The sequence below is a fragment of the Dipteris shenzhenensis genome, chromosome 10 (genome assembly GCF_047967505.1).
Source record: "Dipteris shenzhenensis isolate YYH24624 ecotype China chromosome 10, Dip_SZ_1.0, whole genome shotgun sequence".
NCBI classification, from domain to species: domain Eukaryota; kingdom Viridiplantae; phylum Streptophyta; class Polypodiopsida; order Gleicheniales; family Dipteridaceae; genus Dipteris; species Dipteris shenzhenensis.
Genome location: NC_141605.1, coordinates 9,436,616 through 9,456,225, shown reverse-complemented (window position 1 = coordinate 9,456,225; position 19,610 = coordinate 9,436,616). Strand labels below are relative to the sequence as shown.

General features: G+C 40.9%; 1 protein-coding gene across 1 annotated transcript; it reads right to left on the bottom strand.

Moving 5' to 3' along the window:
• Positions 1 to 16,788: 16,788 nt before the first annotated feature.
• Positions 16,789 to 17,382, bottom strand: LOC147897376 (protein S40-6-like). The gene has a single exon (XM_087380993.1). It carries the CDS (start codon positions 17,365 to 17,367, stop codon positions 16,789 to 16,791), a length of 579 nt encoding a protein of 192 aa, XP_087237119.1. The 5' UTR covers positions 17,368 to 17,382.
• Positions 17,383 to 19,610: the final 2,228 nt, after the last annotated feature.

Sequence of the window (19,610 nt, the reverse complement as noted above, 5' to 3'; positions counted from 1 at the left end):
AAACACTATCAATAGAAGTCTATGATCGACTCAGGGATCTAAGGGTTCATGTGCATCTACCCTCATGTGTCCCACAAATGCTAAAGCTAAGTCCTTATCGACAATCGCCCAGTGGTCTAGAAGAACTCCCTTATCATCCTACCCCCTATTGCACCCATATCGTCTTAGAGGTATAGTATGAGAATTGAGCATAATGAACCTCTGTGGCCCATGGGTTGAGACATGCACTGTCATACCGGTCCATTGAGCCACTAAGAGCCTTGATCTTACACGTTGAGTCTCTCTATGGATGCTAGGTCATGAAGCTATTCTCTTTCTTACTCCTAAAGAGCATGCCTCCATCTAAGGGCCTAGGATTGTAGCTTTCAGATGGTCAGTGGATTGCATCTACTACCCAAGTTTTTTAGCCCTCTCTGAGTCCCCCTCTGGCTGCTCTGCAACTTTGCTTCTTGAAGGAGATGATTTGGGATGCAGACCTTCTCTTGGGGTAGTCCAAGGTGCACCTAATCTAGATGAAGTACAATTGGACAATAGTATGACATCGTAGTGCTCGCTAAAATTCCCTTGGACCCTCCCTTGTGCAACACCCAATCACCAACATACTTTTTTTTTGAGGCGCTCCAATAGTCCATCATCCCTCCTTTGTCCAAAAGAAAAATGGAGGCTGCCTCTCTTCAAGCCTTCTCTACCATTGATCGCAAAGATGAACTATTCCAAGTGCTCCTCTTTGCTGCCAGTGTCTCAACAAAAGAGTCTCCTCCCTACTTGTCATTTGCAAAATCACCTTCAACAATCCAAGATTCAACATCTGGAAGGCACTCTAACAACTATCTCTAAAAAGTAGGGCCATGCTATCTTCAAGTGAGTTCATACACATTCAGGATCCGATCCCAATCATGGACTCACCTACATGGAGACCGATCCAAACTGCATGACCTATGATGAGCTTTTGATCAAAGACCTCAAGGGCCATTGTTTGGGAGATTCAAAAGTAGACCTGTTGAAAACATATGCTCCTAAATCAAGAGAAAAGCTATTGCTTGTCCTAAAGGTTGGGTCTAGACAAAGGTCCTCCCCAAATTTTCTAATGAGTTGTGAGGAGAAGGTTGGCTCACAAAACTATGAGGTGGGCTAAGAGCTCGTCTCATAAATTGTCTTCCCTCATGCCTCCTTGAAGGAGGAAGGATGTGAAGATCTTGATCATCGAGGTACAACCTATGCGATACGGCACAAGCCATCTCTTGGCTTGCCCATCTGCTCCTAATTCCATGGTAGTTGTACTTCACCTCTACTTCATGTGATGTGACTACCCTTCCAAGTTTCAAGCCCCTTTGATATTTTGGGTTTGTACCTTGAGCCAGTTAGATCACACAAGTTTGTAAGTCCTCTAAAATCTTAATAGTTAAAGGTACTCACTAATCCCTCATTGGCCCATGCTTTTCATTTTTGCCTCTTCTCTCTTTCCCACCAAGGCCTATTAATTTTTTGTAAAGGGGGGAGGGGGTTTTAGTGAGATGATATGTTGCTTTCACCTCTCCTTAGAAAGTAAGATGTCCGCATCCTTGAAACGTGGGGAATTCCTTTTTGAATTGATCTTTCATTAACCATGTCATGGAAACCATTTCTTGAAACAACCTCTAGTTGAAAAAGAGTTTGGTAATATCTTTTCAAACTTCTTGAAAGATCTTGATAAGTAGGCTCCTGCATGAGTATATATCCATCCTTCCTTCCATCAAATGGGCATTTGATACTTTGTGGTGTTCCCCATAGAGTCTACAGTTTCAATTGTTGTAAATGATGATGTTCCTAGGCTCATGCTGGTCGTAGGGAGCAGAGTCCCTTCCAAAGGTGATTCACCTTGAGACCCTTAAGGGGGGAATAATTCAATAAATGCTAGAGGTATTTGGGCCTATTTGGGTTACCAAGACAGTGCCTTCATTGTAGTCAGATGGGCCACTTAGCTAGGGGCTACACTAGATGTTAGAGTTGCCCCCCAGATAGAGAGAAACAATAGAGGGAGTCCCAAACGAATAGGATCAAGTTGTCTAATAGGCAATAGTAGTACATGCCCTTGAATCAAGTCATTCAATGGAAAGTGGACTAAAATGAGGAAAAAGAAACCAAGAAAGTGGGCCTTGAATTTCATGCACAACATGCTAATCACAAGAAGAGAGCCCAAGCCTCATTCCTAGGAGGATTAGCTATGGGACCCCCCCTTTTAAGATGCCCATTATCTCTAGAGAGAATACTCATCATTCCTCTAACAAATCTCCTTAGAGTAGAGGTTTTGAGCATCAATATACCCCCACAATAGTAGGAGCAAAATATAGGAGCTATGAAGGCTTTGATGGTAACTTCTCCTCCTACCCACCTCACCACTATTATAGAGGAGGAGGCCCAAAGTGCTCAGGTACCCATGTAGTAGCAGGCCTTGTCTATTCCATTGGCTTTCATCCCTTCCCCTCACCCTGCACCCCCTTTAAATCCTCCCCCCCATCCCCCCTTCCTCCTTGCTCTGCTCCCCCCCTTCCCCTCCTCTACATGTATGTTGTTGTTAATTACCCTTGTCACCCATCCCCACCTCCTCCCCTTGCCTCTTGCATCCTCATTACAATTGTTCACTCGCTTCTTTGTCCTATGTTTCACACATAGTTTGCATATCTCAAGTGGCAAGGTTACTTCATGGACACCAAAGTGCATCATTTGAACATTTGAAGCACTTATTTTAGAGACTTTTGCTTGATAATTAGTGTTCTACTACTTGATTAATGTCTAACCATTTAAACTTTTCTTGGGATGCATTTCTCATAAGCGACAATGCACTTATAGAGTGGTTGGGAAAGCATGAAGGGCACCCAAGAGAGGGAATGCCTCTAGTCTACATTTTCTATGCTAGTGTTTCAAGGGCATGGATTTCTTGGTTAAAGAGCAAAGATGATATTAATTCTCAAAGGGGATGATCTATACGGCGTTGTACAAGTCCTTCGATGATTGGCAAGCACCCTTACTAAGTTGGACGAAAAGGAACGAGAGGCTTGGATGCACTTGATATCTAAGTCTATTGCTTAGGTACATCTTTACAAGATGCTGGGGATTAGAATATAAAACCTCTACTACCATGACCGCACATATTGAGTCATTAAAGGATATTGTCAATCAACTTGCTAAAGGTAAAGCTCTTGTCACATGTTCTCCACTTGTTACACAACTTCTTCACACTATCATTGATAATATTGTTACCATCCTCTCTAATAGAGATGGTATTGAATTTGATAATGCATGCATGCCTCTAGATTGAGGTTGCTAGTGGTAGACATGATGCAAAATAGTAGTTAAAATGCTTGTGAAAATGTTGTTTGAATCAACTACAATCTGAACTACTAGTAAAGATTGAGCTAAAAAAAAAAATATCCAATCTGTTATAAGGCTTATGTGGAAAATGAAGTGAGAAATAGACAAGAAGCTTTACAAGGCTCAAAATAATGTGCACAAATGACAAAAAATAGACAATAAGGCTTTACAATGAAGGTTTGATTGCACGTTGAGTTCAGCGTATCATTCAAAAAGGACATCTGCATATGGTATTCACAGCAACAGGTGTAGTGGTCCTTTAACTTGCACACAAATAGAGGCTTCAAATATTCAAATGATCGCAATTGAATCCTACACTCTAGATTTTTTTGTTTAAATCAGTGAAAGAGCTCAACCTAACCAAAAAGAATGTGCAGTTACTTGTTAGCAATTGTAGGTGTTGATGACCAATCACAGGGCTGACTAACAAGCATTGCAAGTGCTAACAGGTAGTGCAGGTGCTAATAGGTAGTGCAAATGCTAATTAACATAGCGAGTAGGTGCAACAACAAGCATTGTAGATGCTAATAGGAATTCTAGGAGCTAACAGGCATAGAAGGTGCTAATTGTAAGTGCAATAACATGCATTTCACATGGTAACTAGCATCTAGCAGTCATAGATGAGAGTGCTAATAAGCATTGCACTTGAGCTAACAAGGTGTGCTAGTAACCACAAGTGGTGCTGGTAGGAAGTAAGTAGGAAGTATAGGTGCTAACAAGCACTGTAGGTGGTGCTAACCAACATATGGAAGTGGTGGATGAGAGTGCTAATAAGCATTGAAAGTGCTAACAAGGATTGTAGGTGCTGACAAGCATTGCAGGTGCTAGCAACTACAGGTGGTGCTAGCAAAAAGTATTTGCTAAAAACCACAAGCATTTCTTGCGAGCACATGCTAACAAGCACATGCAATTGTTATTAGCACATGCTTGTTATTGCACGTGCTTACAAGAACATGCAATAGCAGGCATTGCATGTGCTAACTAGCATTTGGCAGTGGTAGATGAGAGTGCTAATAAGCATTGATTTTGTGCTAACAAGGATGGAAGGTGCTAACAGGCATTGCAGATGATAGCCACCACAGGTGATGCTGGCAAGAGCTATAGGTGCTAACTAGCATATGGCAATGGTAAATGAGACTGCTAATAAGAATTGCAAGTGCTAACAAGGATTGGAGGTGCTAACAAGCATGGTGCTAGAAACTATAGGTGCTACTGGCAAGAATGGCATGTGCTAACATGCAAAAGCATTTCTTGCCAGCACATGCTAACAAGCACATGCAATTCTTGTTAGCACATGCCTGTTATATGTGATACGGGTAAAGACCACACATCCAAGAGAAGAACGTTGATTTGACTGGAACTCTCCACTCACCAAGTAGTGAACAAGGTTATTCTATCACCATGATTTGTCCATTGCTGCTGCTATTGCCAGTGGTTTGAGAGCAATCCATGAACATAGATATATTCACATCGATCTACAAGAAACCAACTACATGTTGGACTTCACAGGGGATGATGAGTGTGTCTGAGTAGGGATTATTGATTGGGGATTAAGCCTCCACTCGACCGAAAGAAGGTATCCGTAAGACCCATCTTATACTCCTCCAAAGGCATTTCCATGGTTAATGGTAGGAGTGTATGCCAGTAGAAATACACATCCAAATCCCAGGGGTGCATGGGCACCAAAGTTAGATTGTTTTGCTATTGGTTGGGTATTTAGAGAAATCGCCAACTTTCTCATAGATGTTGCAAGAGCTCTTGGTGATAGACATTGTAGTCAAACTCTTGGTTGACTGTGGGAACTTGCTATGCAGGATTAATCCGGAGCTACCATGGAATCAGTTTTCGCAAAAATGCATAGTTTTAATGTAAACAAGGATGCGGCAATGCGACCCATTGAGGAAATGAAGACATGTTGAAGATACATTGCATCTTTTTTGAGCTTGACCCATATGGCCGCAATTTTGATTGCATAATTTGTAGTGTCCTTGGATTGTACCTATGGATTATTGATGTTCCTATAACATGTATCTTCAACTCGATTGTAACAATTTGCAAGAGTTTTCTTGTTTTATTTGTATCTCACTTTATGCACTCCGCAACAGCTAAAAATTCAAGCAATGCATCTTGTTCAATTTAATCTATCATGGTCAATCCACAATTAAAATAGTTAGGTAAATTCTCATATCTTGTAATTTGTTATAATTAAATGTTTCAACACTATGTCACTTATTTGTTATTGGCATGGTTACTAGGTATTCACTCTCTCTCTTACTTGCCATGGCATCCTCATCGCAACGGTCAATGCAAGCTGCATACCAGGAACATACCAGTCATGGGACCAAAACATGAGGGCAAAGCAAGCCATGAAACATATAATGGATGTGGCTAATGCTACCCCCTACCAACAAGGAAAGATGAGGCTCGCGCAATTGCCAACACAAGACTCTTTCATGATAATGAATGGTTGGAAGTACAATCGCATCAACTGTGTGGTCTCCAACGATGACATAGCAATAGTTTGGGATTGAAGGGATACCTCACATGGACGGTGGCCCACATAAAAAATTATCACCACCAAGCTATGAGGGAGAATGCAGAGTATATTTATTGCACGATCAAATCAAAGAAGCCTCATAGCAAGGCCTTGCCACTATACTTTTGTTATGTCAGCCATAATCTTGGAACCGCCGTCTGGTGCAGTTATGGTGAAGTGGGAAACTAGAGGGCTCAATAGTGCTTGCATCAATAGGAGTGTAGAGGGTCAGGGACTAGGGATTACCCTAGGCCTAGGCAACAATATGGAGTGCATAAGTAAGGCCTAAATGGGCATAGAGGTTCTAAGGTCCAAATGGACACATGGCACTCAAGAGAACACCATGTGGCAAGCACTGGGCTAGGAGGGAGGATTCTAGAAGGAGCTTGAGAGAGAGCAAGTTCATGTGACAAGAAAGGGAATCCATGGAAGGGTGGAAATGATAGAGCTAACGGCTATCTCAACAATGAGCATACGAATGACTATACGTCCACCTACGTGTGTATCACTAGTATCATACCAAACATGAGTAGAGCATATAGCCTTCCCGAATGTGAGTAACAAGCCTTAAGGACCCCACAGCCTTCAGGAGGTCAAATTTTGCCACAATCTTCTTATGGTGGAGTAGAAACTGTGAGTAGAGCTAATCTATAGAGCACAAAGTAGCAGGGATAGCTCAGTTGGGAGAGCTTTGTCAGAGCTGCTGGTCACTAATCAACTTGCATTGGTTCCAATGAGCAGAAGCCATAGTCTAGACATATCTAACAAATGAGCACAACTGAGGTAACCAAATCCGTATTTCTCATATTGATATACGCCAATTCCAGCATCATGTCAAAGGTGGATGCATTGATGCTCTCCTGAACCAAAAGCCAGCAAAAGATAGAAGAAGTCCCTACCTTCGACAATTCACAAACAAAATGAAACTGATCGATGTTCGTCCACATTGTTGTATCACCATCGTTGTCCATTTGCCTAGAAAAGAAAGCTTGGATTCATTTTTGACTGAAGCCACATCATTCAAAGTTTATCGCCTTTTGAAGAAGGCCACATTATCTTTTTAAGCCCTCTCATTCTCTAAAGTTATTTTCCAAACACCAAGGACTTTAAAATTCATCTCATCTTTCCTAAAGCCCCCTAACTGTTCCAACATTCTTAGCCTTGCCAAAGTGAAAGAAGAAGATCGAAGAACAGGTCGATAAGTTCGAAGCAAAGAGTATAATGGAGAGCGGGATCGGGAAGAGAGATCATGAATTAAAAGTGTGAGAGGACACGTCAACTTCAAAGATAAATCCAACACCTCGAACAAATACCAGGGAAGTGGGCATCGAATTTTCTCTTTGATATAAAGCTTTTTGCTTTATAATTTTTGGAAAGTATGCATTTTTTATAGTGACAACTCCAGAAAAGACGAAATGATTAGGGAGGGTGAGGAGAGGGCTAGAAAAGGAAAAGCGACAGTTGGAGAGGAAATACATGAGGAGGTACAAATTGAAACTCAAGAGGATAACGTGGAAATGGAGGATATAGACTACGGTGATTATGGAATTCCGTATACGAAACTCACTAAACTAGAAACTCGAATGCAAAAGATAGAATCATAGCTAGGAGTTATAGTGATACATCGAAAACCCTAGCTGAAGCCATAACTAGGTTAGCCGATTCTCAATCGGTAACTATTACAGAAAAAACACCGATTTCTCCTTAGCAAGTTGAGAGGTCCACCTCTTGACTTAGAGAAATCTCTAATATCCTTAAGGACTTGAAATTGGCAATTTTCAATGGGGAAGAAAAGGAGCATAATAAAGATGTGATTAATACGTTCTTGCAAAAGTGGCAAGACTTCCATCAACTCAGGAATACTCCTCTTGAAAATCAAGTCGTGGAAGGAAGTCTTTCCCTTGGAAATAAAGCCTATAAATGGTGGATGAGCCTCAGGGAAAACGATAGAATTCCTAAGTATTGGACTGAGTTTGAACAAGCCTTCCTAAAATATTTTTTACCAAAAAATGAGTTGGGAGGCTTGGGACAATTGCACTATGGGTAAAAAAACTCTACTCTAGTACATAGTGAACTATAGGGAGGCAGTCCTTAAGCTGAGGGAATTGATGAATTCCAAAAGATAAGGGGTTTTGTGAGAGGTCTCAAAGACACTTATAATGTTGAGGTGAAAAGAAATTCTCCTAGAACCTTTGAGGAAGCCATTAAGTATGCCCAAATATACAATGATATGATGGGGAAATTCAAATTTGGAACTTTAGAACAAACAGGTTTTATTTCAAAGTTCAATAGCTTTCCCAACTTGAAAAGGAAGGGGCACTTGATGCTGCTAATGTATGTCTTGAAGTCTAAAAGTTTATTGAAGAAGAAGAATTCACATGATCCATTACATCTATTTAAATTTAAATTTCTAAAATGATGTTTCTTCATGTGTGTAGTAGCAAGCAGGAATGGAGAATCTATCCATTTGGAACAAGAAGGCATGGAGAATTCATAGTATTGACCCAAGGCAACCTATGTGATCCATACCAATGTGTTGTACATGAGATTATGAAAACTTACGAGTTGAATGTGAGATTCCAAATAGCATAGCGGTCTTTCTAAGGACTTAGTTGAGGATACAAAGACCCTATTATTGGTGTATTAGAGTTGAAGAAGAAGAGAAATAGGCTATGAAGCCTCTTTGTAATACAATTTGAAATACAAACACCTATTTAGAATAATATTATTCTATATAAAGCAAAAAATTTCATGTATCTATGGCCAAATGGGTAATCTTTTGTTATGTCTATTTTAGTTATCTATTGTTTTTAATATTGCATCTTTTTTTATATTAGCTTGCACATAAAAGTTATATCACATTTTGATACTTACAAGTCAATAAAATGTTGTTTGCCAAGTTTGGCCATTCCAATACATATGTAGAAGGGATTTGACCATGGCACCACATTGATTAGATGGAGTGTTTAAAAACCTTGCACACAAAAGTTATATCACATTTTGATGTAACAAGTCAATAAAATGCTGTTTGCCAAGTTTGGCCATTCCAATACATATGTAGAAGGGATTTGACCATGGCACCACATTGATTAGATGGAGTGTTTAAAAACCAAAATTTGAGATTTTCCTACATCACCTTGTAAAGGATTGATGCATTTTATGATTTTCTACGAAGAAAGATAAATTTTGAAGGGGTAGATGAAGAAATTTGACAACTTTGACCATTTCAATGTCAATTTTTGGCAAATGTAGGAGGAATTTAATTGCGGCAAAGAAGGCAAAGTTGGTCCGGACATCATGGGTATCCACGGCGCGAATTTGGCCATTTGGAAACCCTCCAAATGGCCAAATTCGTGCCGTGGTGGGTTTTTACATTTTTGGACACCCCATGATATCGAGACCAACTTTGTCTTCAGTGCCGCGGCCAAATATTTCCTACAACATTTGCCAAAAATGGACATTGGAATGGCCCAAATTGTCGAATTCCTTCATCTACCTAATTGAAATCCATGTGTCTTTATAGATGCATCAACTTTAACATAGATAAACATGGAAAAGAAAATATTTACAAAGTAACTTAGCAAATGACAGTTGGTCAATATGACAACTTATGTGCCTTGTAGCACAGCTCTGGTAAGACCCTTAGGTAATATATTCTCTATATAATTTCTTGCGCTTTGGAGGAACCTTGTAGGTTGGCTATGTCAATGTAATTTTCAATTTAAACCAGAGGACTTTGATCTTCCACTACATCACCTTGTAAATTTTCATTTTCTTTGTTTATCTTGCCTTTCGAGCCACCTTTTAGGTTAGCTATGTCAATGAAATATTTGATTTCATATCACTAAATCACCTTGAAATAATTTGATGCATTACATGAGAAAATATATATTTTGAAGAGGAATCTAAAATTTTCATTTTCTATGTTTTCTTAGTCATGGAGGTTGGCTATGTCCATGTATCTTTTATTTTAATTTTTAGGTTGGCTACTATATCACCTTGTAAAGGATTGATGCACTTCATGATTTCTTATGAAGAAATATAGATTTTGAAGGGGTAGGTGAAGGAGTTTGACAACTTCGGCCATTTTGATGTCCATTTTTGGCAAATAAAGGAGGAATTTGACCACGGCGCAGAAGACAAAGTTGGTCAAGACATCATGGGGTGTCCAAAAATGTACAAACCTGCCACGGCATGAATTTGGCCATCTGGACACCCAAAATTAGTCAGGACATCATGGGGTTTCCAAAAATGTACAAACCTGCCACGGCACGAATTTGGCCATTTGGGGTGTCCAGATGGCCAAAATCACGTTGTGGTGGGTTTGTATATTTCTGGACACCCCATGATGTCCTGACCAACTTTGCCTTCTATGCCATGGTCAAATTCCTCCTACATTTGCCAAAAATGGTCACCAAAATTACTAAACTTGGTCGAGATATTATTTTGACTTGGAATATTCATAATATTGCTCATAGTGTGATGGTATCCTAGATTGATTGAATGATGGAGGAAGCCGCATATCTTTTCCCATGTAAACATGTTGCACTTTTGCGAGCCATCATTTCTTCCCAAACTTGAACTTTAAGATGCGCCCCTTCCACTCATGCAAGATGTCACCTCTCTTGCTCTTGGGAAGCTTATGTGGACCTTTGGCCAATCCTTTCATCACTATCCAATCATTTAAGCTGTAGATGCAAGGGATCCACTCGTCCAATGCATTTTTGGTGTTGTGGAAGACACAAGAGGTCACAACATTGCATGGTCTTGTAGCCTTTCTCCTCACCATGCTTGCAGAGGTTGCAATAGCAAGAATGGGACTTCTACATAAGGCAATGCAACTCCAACAGAGGCACAAAAGAGGGAGAAGGAGAGGGACAGAGTAGCAGCAATAGAGGCACAGGAGAGGGAGAAGGAGAGGGACAGAACAACTCTAACAGAGGCACAAAAGAGGGAGAAGGAGAGGGACAGCAGAGCAATAACAATAGAGGCATAGGGGAGGGAGAAGGAGAGGGACAGAGCAATAGCAACAGAGACACAGGAGAGGGAGAAAGAGAGGGATACAGTAGCTCCAACAGAGGCACAGGAGAGGGAGAGGGGAGAGAGAGAGAGAGAGGAGCTACAGCAAGGAGGCCAGAGCAAGAAGGAGTAGAGAAAGAGGGGGAAGAGGGAAAATGCATGGGATTTGGTTCAAATCTGAGTGATTTGGCAGACTAGACTAGAATAGTGGGGGGCAGAGGCCCTAGAAAGAGGGAGGGGAGAAGAAAAATTTTCCAAAAGGGCCCTACCATCCCATTGAAGGAAATTTTGGGCTCATATGGGGGAGGTGCAGCTAGTAGGAGGGTCAAACATGGGTTAAGAGGGGGGGGAATGGTTTGGGTGGTCCCTAGTGTAAGGGGAGCAACCAATAGGGGCTCTCTGCATGCTTTCCCACCCTCCGCCTCAACATACCATTGCCCCACACCTTCTACCACTCTCATTGGTACACCTCAAATCATTCTCTAATCCCTTGAAATTAGGAAACACTAATTGGAGGCCCTTTTGAGACCCCAATTCTCCCCTAATGGCTTATGCTTATGCTTATGCATGTCCTTCTCCTTCTCCTTCTCCTTCTCCTTTCCTTCTCTTCTTTTTCCCTCTCTTTTTCTCTTCTTTTCATAAGCATATGCCTATGCCTATGCCTATGACTATGTCTATGCTTATGCTTATGCTTATGCATGAGCATATGCTCATATGCTTATAAATAAGCATAAGCATATGCTTTCTCAATGTATTCTCTTATGTATATGCTTTCTTTCCTTTTCTCTTATGCTTATGCTCTTTTTCCCTCTTCCTTCTCTTATGCTTATGCTTATGCATGAGCATATGTCTCCTTCTCCTTTCCTTCTCTTCTTTTTCCCTCTCTTTTTCTCTTCTTTTCATAAGCATATGCCTATGCCTATGCTTATGCTTATGCTTATGCTTATGCATGAGCATATGCTCATATACTTATGCATAAGCATAAGCATATGCTTTCTCAATGTATTCTCTTATGCACATGCTTTCTCTCTTTTTTCTCTTATGCATTTTTGTTTTCATGTTTGTGTCTACATTAGACATGGGATCACGTCGCATGTCCGACGAGTACAAAAACCCTCGTAGGAGGAGACATTATGATCTCTATTCTCTAGAGGACTTTGATTTCCCTCAGGCGACACCTCAGGGGCCTACCCCTGCAACTACCCTTGGCCTAGACTCATCTCAGACGTAGCAATGTGACTACCCCTCGGGGAACTCCTTTGCTAGCAGCCCATGGCTTTGTCGGGAGTCCCAACGAGTTTATCGCACAGATGACTGATGAGGAGGCAATGAGATTCTTCTTTGTGCTATCCTAGAGGACCTTAGCAATTCCCTCTCCTACACCGACGGCTGGACCTACTGCCTAGCTATCCCCTCTAGCCCCTTCGACTGAGGGGTCATCACTTGGGCATGCCCATCGTAAGGGAAGGAAGAGTAGGAGGGGTCGCTTATGTTGTGCTGACTCGAGAGATGTAGACAAGTCAACACACTCACATCCCTATAGATCTCCACTTAATCCCGAGACCCAGTACCAGTGAGGTCCCTTGCCCTCTCCTACTCCCACTGCTACTCCTCGCTTCGGAAGCACTCGCACAAACACCACTCGTCTAACTTTTCCACTATCGTGAGTCCTCCTTACCCAGTCGAGGACCTATCCTATCAAATCACGACTGCTATAGATATAATAGAAGATAAAAAGGGCACAGTAGTGATGGCCACCATGAGGCGATTGATGAACCACCACTTCAGGAGTGGCATAGTTACTAACTAGCGGTATCAAGATGACCAAAAGAAGCAGGCAATCATCGATCAATTGAAAGAAAAATACCCTAACCCCCTAAATTGGGAGTTCAATGAGAATTACATGAGAGAGCGCATGGGTTTGGTCTTGAAGCATCGTAGGTCAACCTTGTGTACTTCCATCGCAAAGGGGAGGAGTAAACCCAGCTGGGCAGACAAAGTGGATTGGAAGTTTTTCAAGAAGCAGAACAAGGACAATCCCGAAATGTTTGAGGGTCAAAGGAGGGCTGCGAGGAGATGGTTGGACACTATAGGTACTTCGCACTTTGGTGCAGGCGGATGGTTGGCGTTCGAGGCAACCGTGGTAAGTCTACTTCTTCTCATTTAATGTATTGTTCTATTTGTTTTACTACATATTACATGCACTTTATCTAACTCTCGTAAATTGGGCCCACAACAAGCTGCAATGGGTCGCCTTCCTACAGATGCAGAGACGAGACGCGCGTTTCGCGTAGGAACAAAGTCGTGGTTTATTGAGCAGGAGGCAATGGGTGTGACGGTCGATTGGGTTGAGGTGGCTACTCACACAGTATAAGTCTACTCCTACTTATAATCTCATTTTTTAAATTGTTTTATTCTTTAAGTTCCAATCTAATTTTCAATTAATATGGTTTCACTCTTAGAATCAAAGCTCGAGCGTCCCATTAGCAGAGGTGAGTGGTGACGAGGGCTTGGGATCAAGTGCAGCTAATGAGGGCCAGGGATCACGTGCAGCTGATGAGGGCTAGGGATTAGGCTCAACTCACGAGGGCTAAGGATCAGGCTAGCAAGACGAGGACGATGACGATTTGGATGAGCAGCAATAGCAGCAGCAGCAGCAGTAGTAGTTTACATATACTTTGGCATGTATATCCTTTTGTATATTGGCTCGTTTGAGCGATTTTGTATCACCCTTTTCGAAAGGGTAATTTTGTAACAAACAATGTTGTATATCTTCGACATGTATATGCTTTTGTTGCTCAATTGGTTCATTTGAGCGATTTTGTATCACCCTTTCCACAAGGAAAATTTTGTAATAAAAAACATTCTTTTGTAATTACTAAATAAAAAACATTAGTGGGGCAAAACAGGGCTTGTTGTGGCCCTGTTTAGGCCCACTAATGTTTTTTTAAAGCTATTGTTAATCATCGCTATATAGTGACGTTTACCAGTGTTGCTATATAGCGATGATTACTAGTGTCGCTATATAGCAATGTTTATTAGTGTTGCTATATAGTGACACTTATATAGCGATCGTTCTTTTCCAACGCTTATAGCGACATAAATCACAACCTTTGTGCCTGTCAAAAAAAAAAAGTATAAAAAAGGTCGGTATTTTCGTTGAAAAAGGGCCTATGTCTTGTAGTGTGAGCTTCAAAACATCATAGACAAGATTCCTATTTGAGCAACAATCTATCCAACTGAGTGTGCTTTTCATCATCCTTGCCAGATCGTTGGAGGACTAGATGTATTCCCTCTTTCATTCCTAGAGGTAGGTGATCCTCAGAGACACTAGGATGATAAGTGAGGCTCAAGTCTCGGGGTGGAACTCAGTACAGGTAGCTACTGTCTATTACAACAGTGTAAAGTCCATGTTTAGAGAGAGTCATGTTATGCAAACTTAAGAACATCAAACACCCCAAGTAGAGTAATCATGTGAAATCTCGGCCTTTTCATGAATTTGTAAATGAACTTTTAGCAAGTGTAAGCTCTAGTTACATACATCCAGTCTCTATGTAAGAAAGAAAGAAGGTGGCTGCTTTCAATCTGATTGTTGGAGACAATGGGAGGACTATATGAGAAGACGTGGGAGATGTGAGAGTAACTGACTTTCCAAAGATTTGAATATACAGGCCTTCAATTGTATCCTGCATTCAAGATAATTGTCATGGTGTTCAAGATAATTGTCATGGGGACGTGGCAGTAACTGACTAAATTTTTAATTGACATGAAAACATTTTAAGTTTTAAGTGCCTTTATGGTACCTAGCAAAATCCATGGACATGCTATTCATAGTTTTTCCATTCATACCTTTAGTGGCAAAAATAACATATAATAGGGACCTCAGACACTAGCAACGGAGCAGTAGCCTATAAAATAATCTTCTGATAATAGGTGCTTAAACGGCAAGGTTGAAGAAAGGAGAGAAAATCTAGCTGAGCTCTAATACCATGTTGTAAAGTAGGATCAAGAGTGCTCAAGGAGAAGGAGCTTGCAAAGAGTTGCAACTCACACATGGGAGAAGAGAGAAGAGGATCAGGAAGGAAAGACCACACAATATAATCAAAGGATAAGCTTTGATTATGAGCCATTTTAAAAGATGGCTCTCTAGTGGCTTTATAGGAAGCCACTTGAGCTCTAGGCCTTGGTGGCCTAATATTCTCCACATGCTTGTCGAGCTTGCTTAGCCATTATCTTAGTTTTACAAGTGTCACCAATTTCACATGTAACAAATATTTCAATAGTATGTGTAGCCGAATGTACCACACTATGTGTGTAAGTTAAAGAGAGCATTGTATGAGATAAAATAGGCACCAAGAGCTTGGAAACAGAGGATACAAAGGTTCTTGAAGGATGCAAGATTTGTGATCAGTGAGGCTGATCATTCTTTATATTTTTGAAAAACAAATACAAGAATGGTGGTGATAGTCATCCATGTGGATGACTTGATAACCCATGGGATTCACAAGGGATGACTTATGATATCATGTGAGTGTATAATAGGGGTTTTTTTAAAGATGAGTCATAAGCTTATACATTAGGGTGGGGGGCGGGGTATGGTGGAGGAATACTGATTTTTACCCTAATAAAACGGACAGGCATACACATTTGACTAGTTAGAATCGGTCATGTAACAAGTGTATGCATGAACTAACCCTGTGACTATGGCTAGTTTCAAACCATGATAGGATTAAAAATAAGGGAAAATATTATCCCATCAAGGTGAATGTTTTAAGGCTATCTAATGCAGAAGTTAAGGAGATATTATGTTTCTTATAGTCTAATTTAATTGAGTGGGAAAGAAGATAGATTTAAGGAAAGCGGGCAACATAGGAGACTTTTGGCAATATCCTTATAAGCTTAAATAGGGGTGTTTTATCATCCTACATAGATTGTATAGGGGGTTTTCCTATAGTCCCTACACATAGGTGACATCCCCTTTTATTAAGAGTGAGTCCCGCGGGTGATTCGTACACCTCATGGGATGTGGATGCTACAACGAAAGTATGTATTGGATATGCTCTAGAAGTTTGTGATAATAGCATGTAAGCCAGCTACCACACCAATGGAAGTGAATTTGAAGTTATGGCCTGATATTGGAGAGGAATTAAAGAATCCAACCATGTACTAGGCCAGATATGTGTCATTGCTAAGTCAGTTTATGTAGCACCCAAGGAAGCCACATTTGGATGTAGCCTAGAGGATGCTACAATATGCAAAGTGAAATAACCATAAACATGAGAACTTTGTTTTCACATATGTCAAACTTTGATTGACATAGGTGCAAGTGAAGTAACCACAAACATGAGCTAATGAAAATCCATAAATTAGAGATTTGCTAGCAAAAATGTACAAATACAAGCATGGGTGACCATGCCTCTACAAACATGGAGGTAATAGCAACAATAGTATGATGATAATTATGGATAGTTATCTCCATGCTCGTCATTTTTCTACGAAGAGCATTAAAAAAACGTTAAAAATGCCCGCATGCTACCTCTAAAGGGAGAATTAATCCCTCAACTTATTGAATTGATTCGTTTTTATAAGTTTTTTTACTATCACGATGGGATATGCATTTCAATAATATAAATGCCAATTCTCAATTTCAAATGATTTTTATTTTCAGACATCGATAAGTGTTGTAGCATGCATGCTTTCGTTCTCTCGCTAGTTAAAAGTTGAACTCTGCTAACAATGGGATTAGAGTGAGTGGCTGAGTGATAGTTACGTGCACGCGAGGTTCAGGTGTTAAATGTCTCCGACGTTTGGCTATGCCGAAGAAGATACGTGCAAGCAAGGTTCACGTGTTAATGTATTCGACCTTTGGCTGTGCATTCTGCTCATCCAAAGAAGCCTGTGTGCCTCCACACAGCATTTCGCACATTGCTTAGATCTCTGCCTTTCAATGTCCTACCTGTGCCTTCAGTCATCGAGAAAGCTGCCATTCCCTTCCTGCCTGCATGCTCGCGGGCTACTATCACGTGAGGCGGGAGCCTTGCCTTATCGTCATCAAGAAACAATTCCTTGCGGGGCTTGGACGAGTTGGGAATGTACACCGGTGCAGACCTTGGAACGCCTCCCTCTCCACAGTCCAAGCCGGTGCAAGAATCTGCGCTCAATCTACAGCTGCTTGAGGCCAACCGCCCTGTGAAGGTTTGCTCGGAATTAGATGAGCCGGCTTCACCATCCCAAGGTATCCAGGTGCTTGTATCTTCATTCACAGGCGAACAGCTTAATACTCCCCACACGTCCTCCTCTTCAAGCTCGCTGGTATCGTTTGAGTCTGATGAGTGGTTCCCATAGGGTACTAGCGGATCAAAACCAAGAAGCTTCTTTGCGCCATTCCGTTCTGGGGCCGTATGAACGAGAGTCCCGGGCCGGCTCCCATCAGGTTCGCCACCAACAAATTTTGCTTTCATGTTCGGGATTTCGTTTGGATGTAGCTTCTTGCCTGATTACTATCCTTTATGAACTCAGCAGGCATTAAGGAAACTGAAGGGAAAAAAACTTTATTTGCTCAGATTGTGGATACGAGAGTTTGCTTCACAATGCTAAAGAGCCACAAACCGCCTAAGGAACTACCTGTGAAGAAGATAATACATTTAAGGCATTTGAAAACGGTGAGCGGGACACGATCGAGTGTACCAACAAACTGCACGCAGAAAGAGAAGTTGCATGACGTAGAAAGCGGTTGACGCGCACCTGCACAGCGGTACATATAAACAGGATGCAGTGGGATATGTCCATCGAATGTGCGGAGTTACCAGGTCATGTATAAGGGATTGCGTCAAACCATATAGCAAGATCGATAGAGAAGGAAGCTCTCATTCTATATTGGAAGCATTGCTTAGGGAAGCAAGGAAATGGTGGGAAGCAAAAGCTAAATTCGTTCCTTGCCTCCACCACAAGCGCGGGTGCACACTCACGCACACACTCTATCCATGATCTATTGCTCTCTATCCATCTCTCTCCTGCGATGAAGGCAACGACAGCTAAACAAGGTGGGTCGAAACCAGCTGCGAGAGTAGATTATAAGAAGGACAACAAGCACTCTGCACACGGAAGACAAATTAAAACGGGTTTCGAGCTGATGGGAGTACTTGAGTAGCACGCGCGATGGTTTCCGAGATTGAGCGCTTCCATAGAGAAGCATGGTCGGTGCTTGCAGGCGCCGCCATAGACAGAGCTTGAGCTTCCTGTGCAAGCCACATATAATCTTTAGTTGTCGTGTTGACAGTTACGTGCATATCTTAATTCCTTGCTCACATATAATTCCATCTTTATTTTTGTTTTCTAATTTTAACTGTTTTTACACATCTACATATAAATTACATCCTCCTCATCCAATTCTCCATGCGCGTGCTACTCAGATTACTTTTTCCTACCAGCACTCAACCCTCCAAGTCAACACGTTCTTGCATCTCCAAGACATAGTAGTACAATAATTTGTGCTTTGTAAAGAGAGGGTAGAATCTTAGGTTTTTCTCAATACAATAATACTTGAAATAATAGTTTCTTTATAGCGTTGCTCCTGAATCCTCTCTAAACATCAACACCTCTCTTGTGCTACGTCCCACCCCTTCATGAGAGCACGCTCCCATAGGTAGCATGTGCTCAGCTACATCAGTCGTGCTTCCATAGGTAGCATGTGCCCAACCACATCAGCCATGTCCTCCCTTATCCATGGCTTACAATCCTCTCACTCTCAATCTACAACATGCTTCCATTTATATTAAAATTGCTCACAAGGGCCCATTGCCTTGGGCCTATTCACCTCAGATGCTACTTTTAAAAAGTGCACTAAGCATGAACACACGATAGGTTGAACTTATAAAGAATCAACTATCTTCGCCTTAAATTTTGCAACAAGATGCATTATTGGCTAGTATACTTCCCTCTCATTTTTCTAGACATTATAGCCATTGATTCAAAAGTCACCTCAGTGTGTATGTTTTTAAAAGTTTAGGTATTCAATGATTCCTCTGAATCATTGTCTATCAACAACCATAATGACTTACCAAAGTCGAGGATTGAATGTCTAAAAGAATTGCCATGCTCATCTACATGTGCATAATAATGTGGCTTCCTTGTAAGCATATTATGTAAAAAAATATAGAAGTCAATGGTATTTTGCAAACCTAAAAGAAAAATTACCTTAATTACCAATGTTGAAAATTCTTTTCATTAAAATATCACTAATCATGCTGCATACACACAAAATCCTTAACTAATAACGCTGCATACACACAAGCATACAAATTTGGAATCCTTGACTCTTAATTAAGATCCCAATCTATACACAAAATGTATTATGTAAAAAGAATATATGTATATGCTACATTTTCTAATCCCAAAGGTTGACTTGAGTCATTGATCTTATTGCTCTAAAGCACAGAAAAATAATTTTGGGCTATAAATTGAATCATGTAAAAAATGTGAGTAATTGCAAGGATCAGCATAACATGTAGCTTATGCCAGTTTAAGAACTCTAAAGTTTGGTCTCATTGGCTTAAGATATGTTCTATCCTTTCTACATGGCTAGTTGTCATGCATCGACTATGTATGACATGCAAACCTCTACTATATGGGTCAAAAATGTCCCTATGAAAAGCCCTATAAAATTATTAAACTACATTCAGCTCTATAGGACATGTCTCAAGTG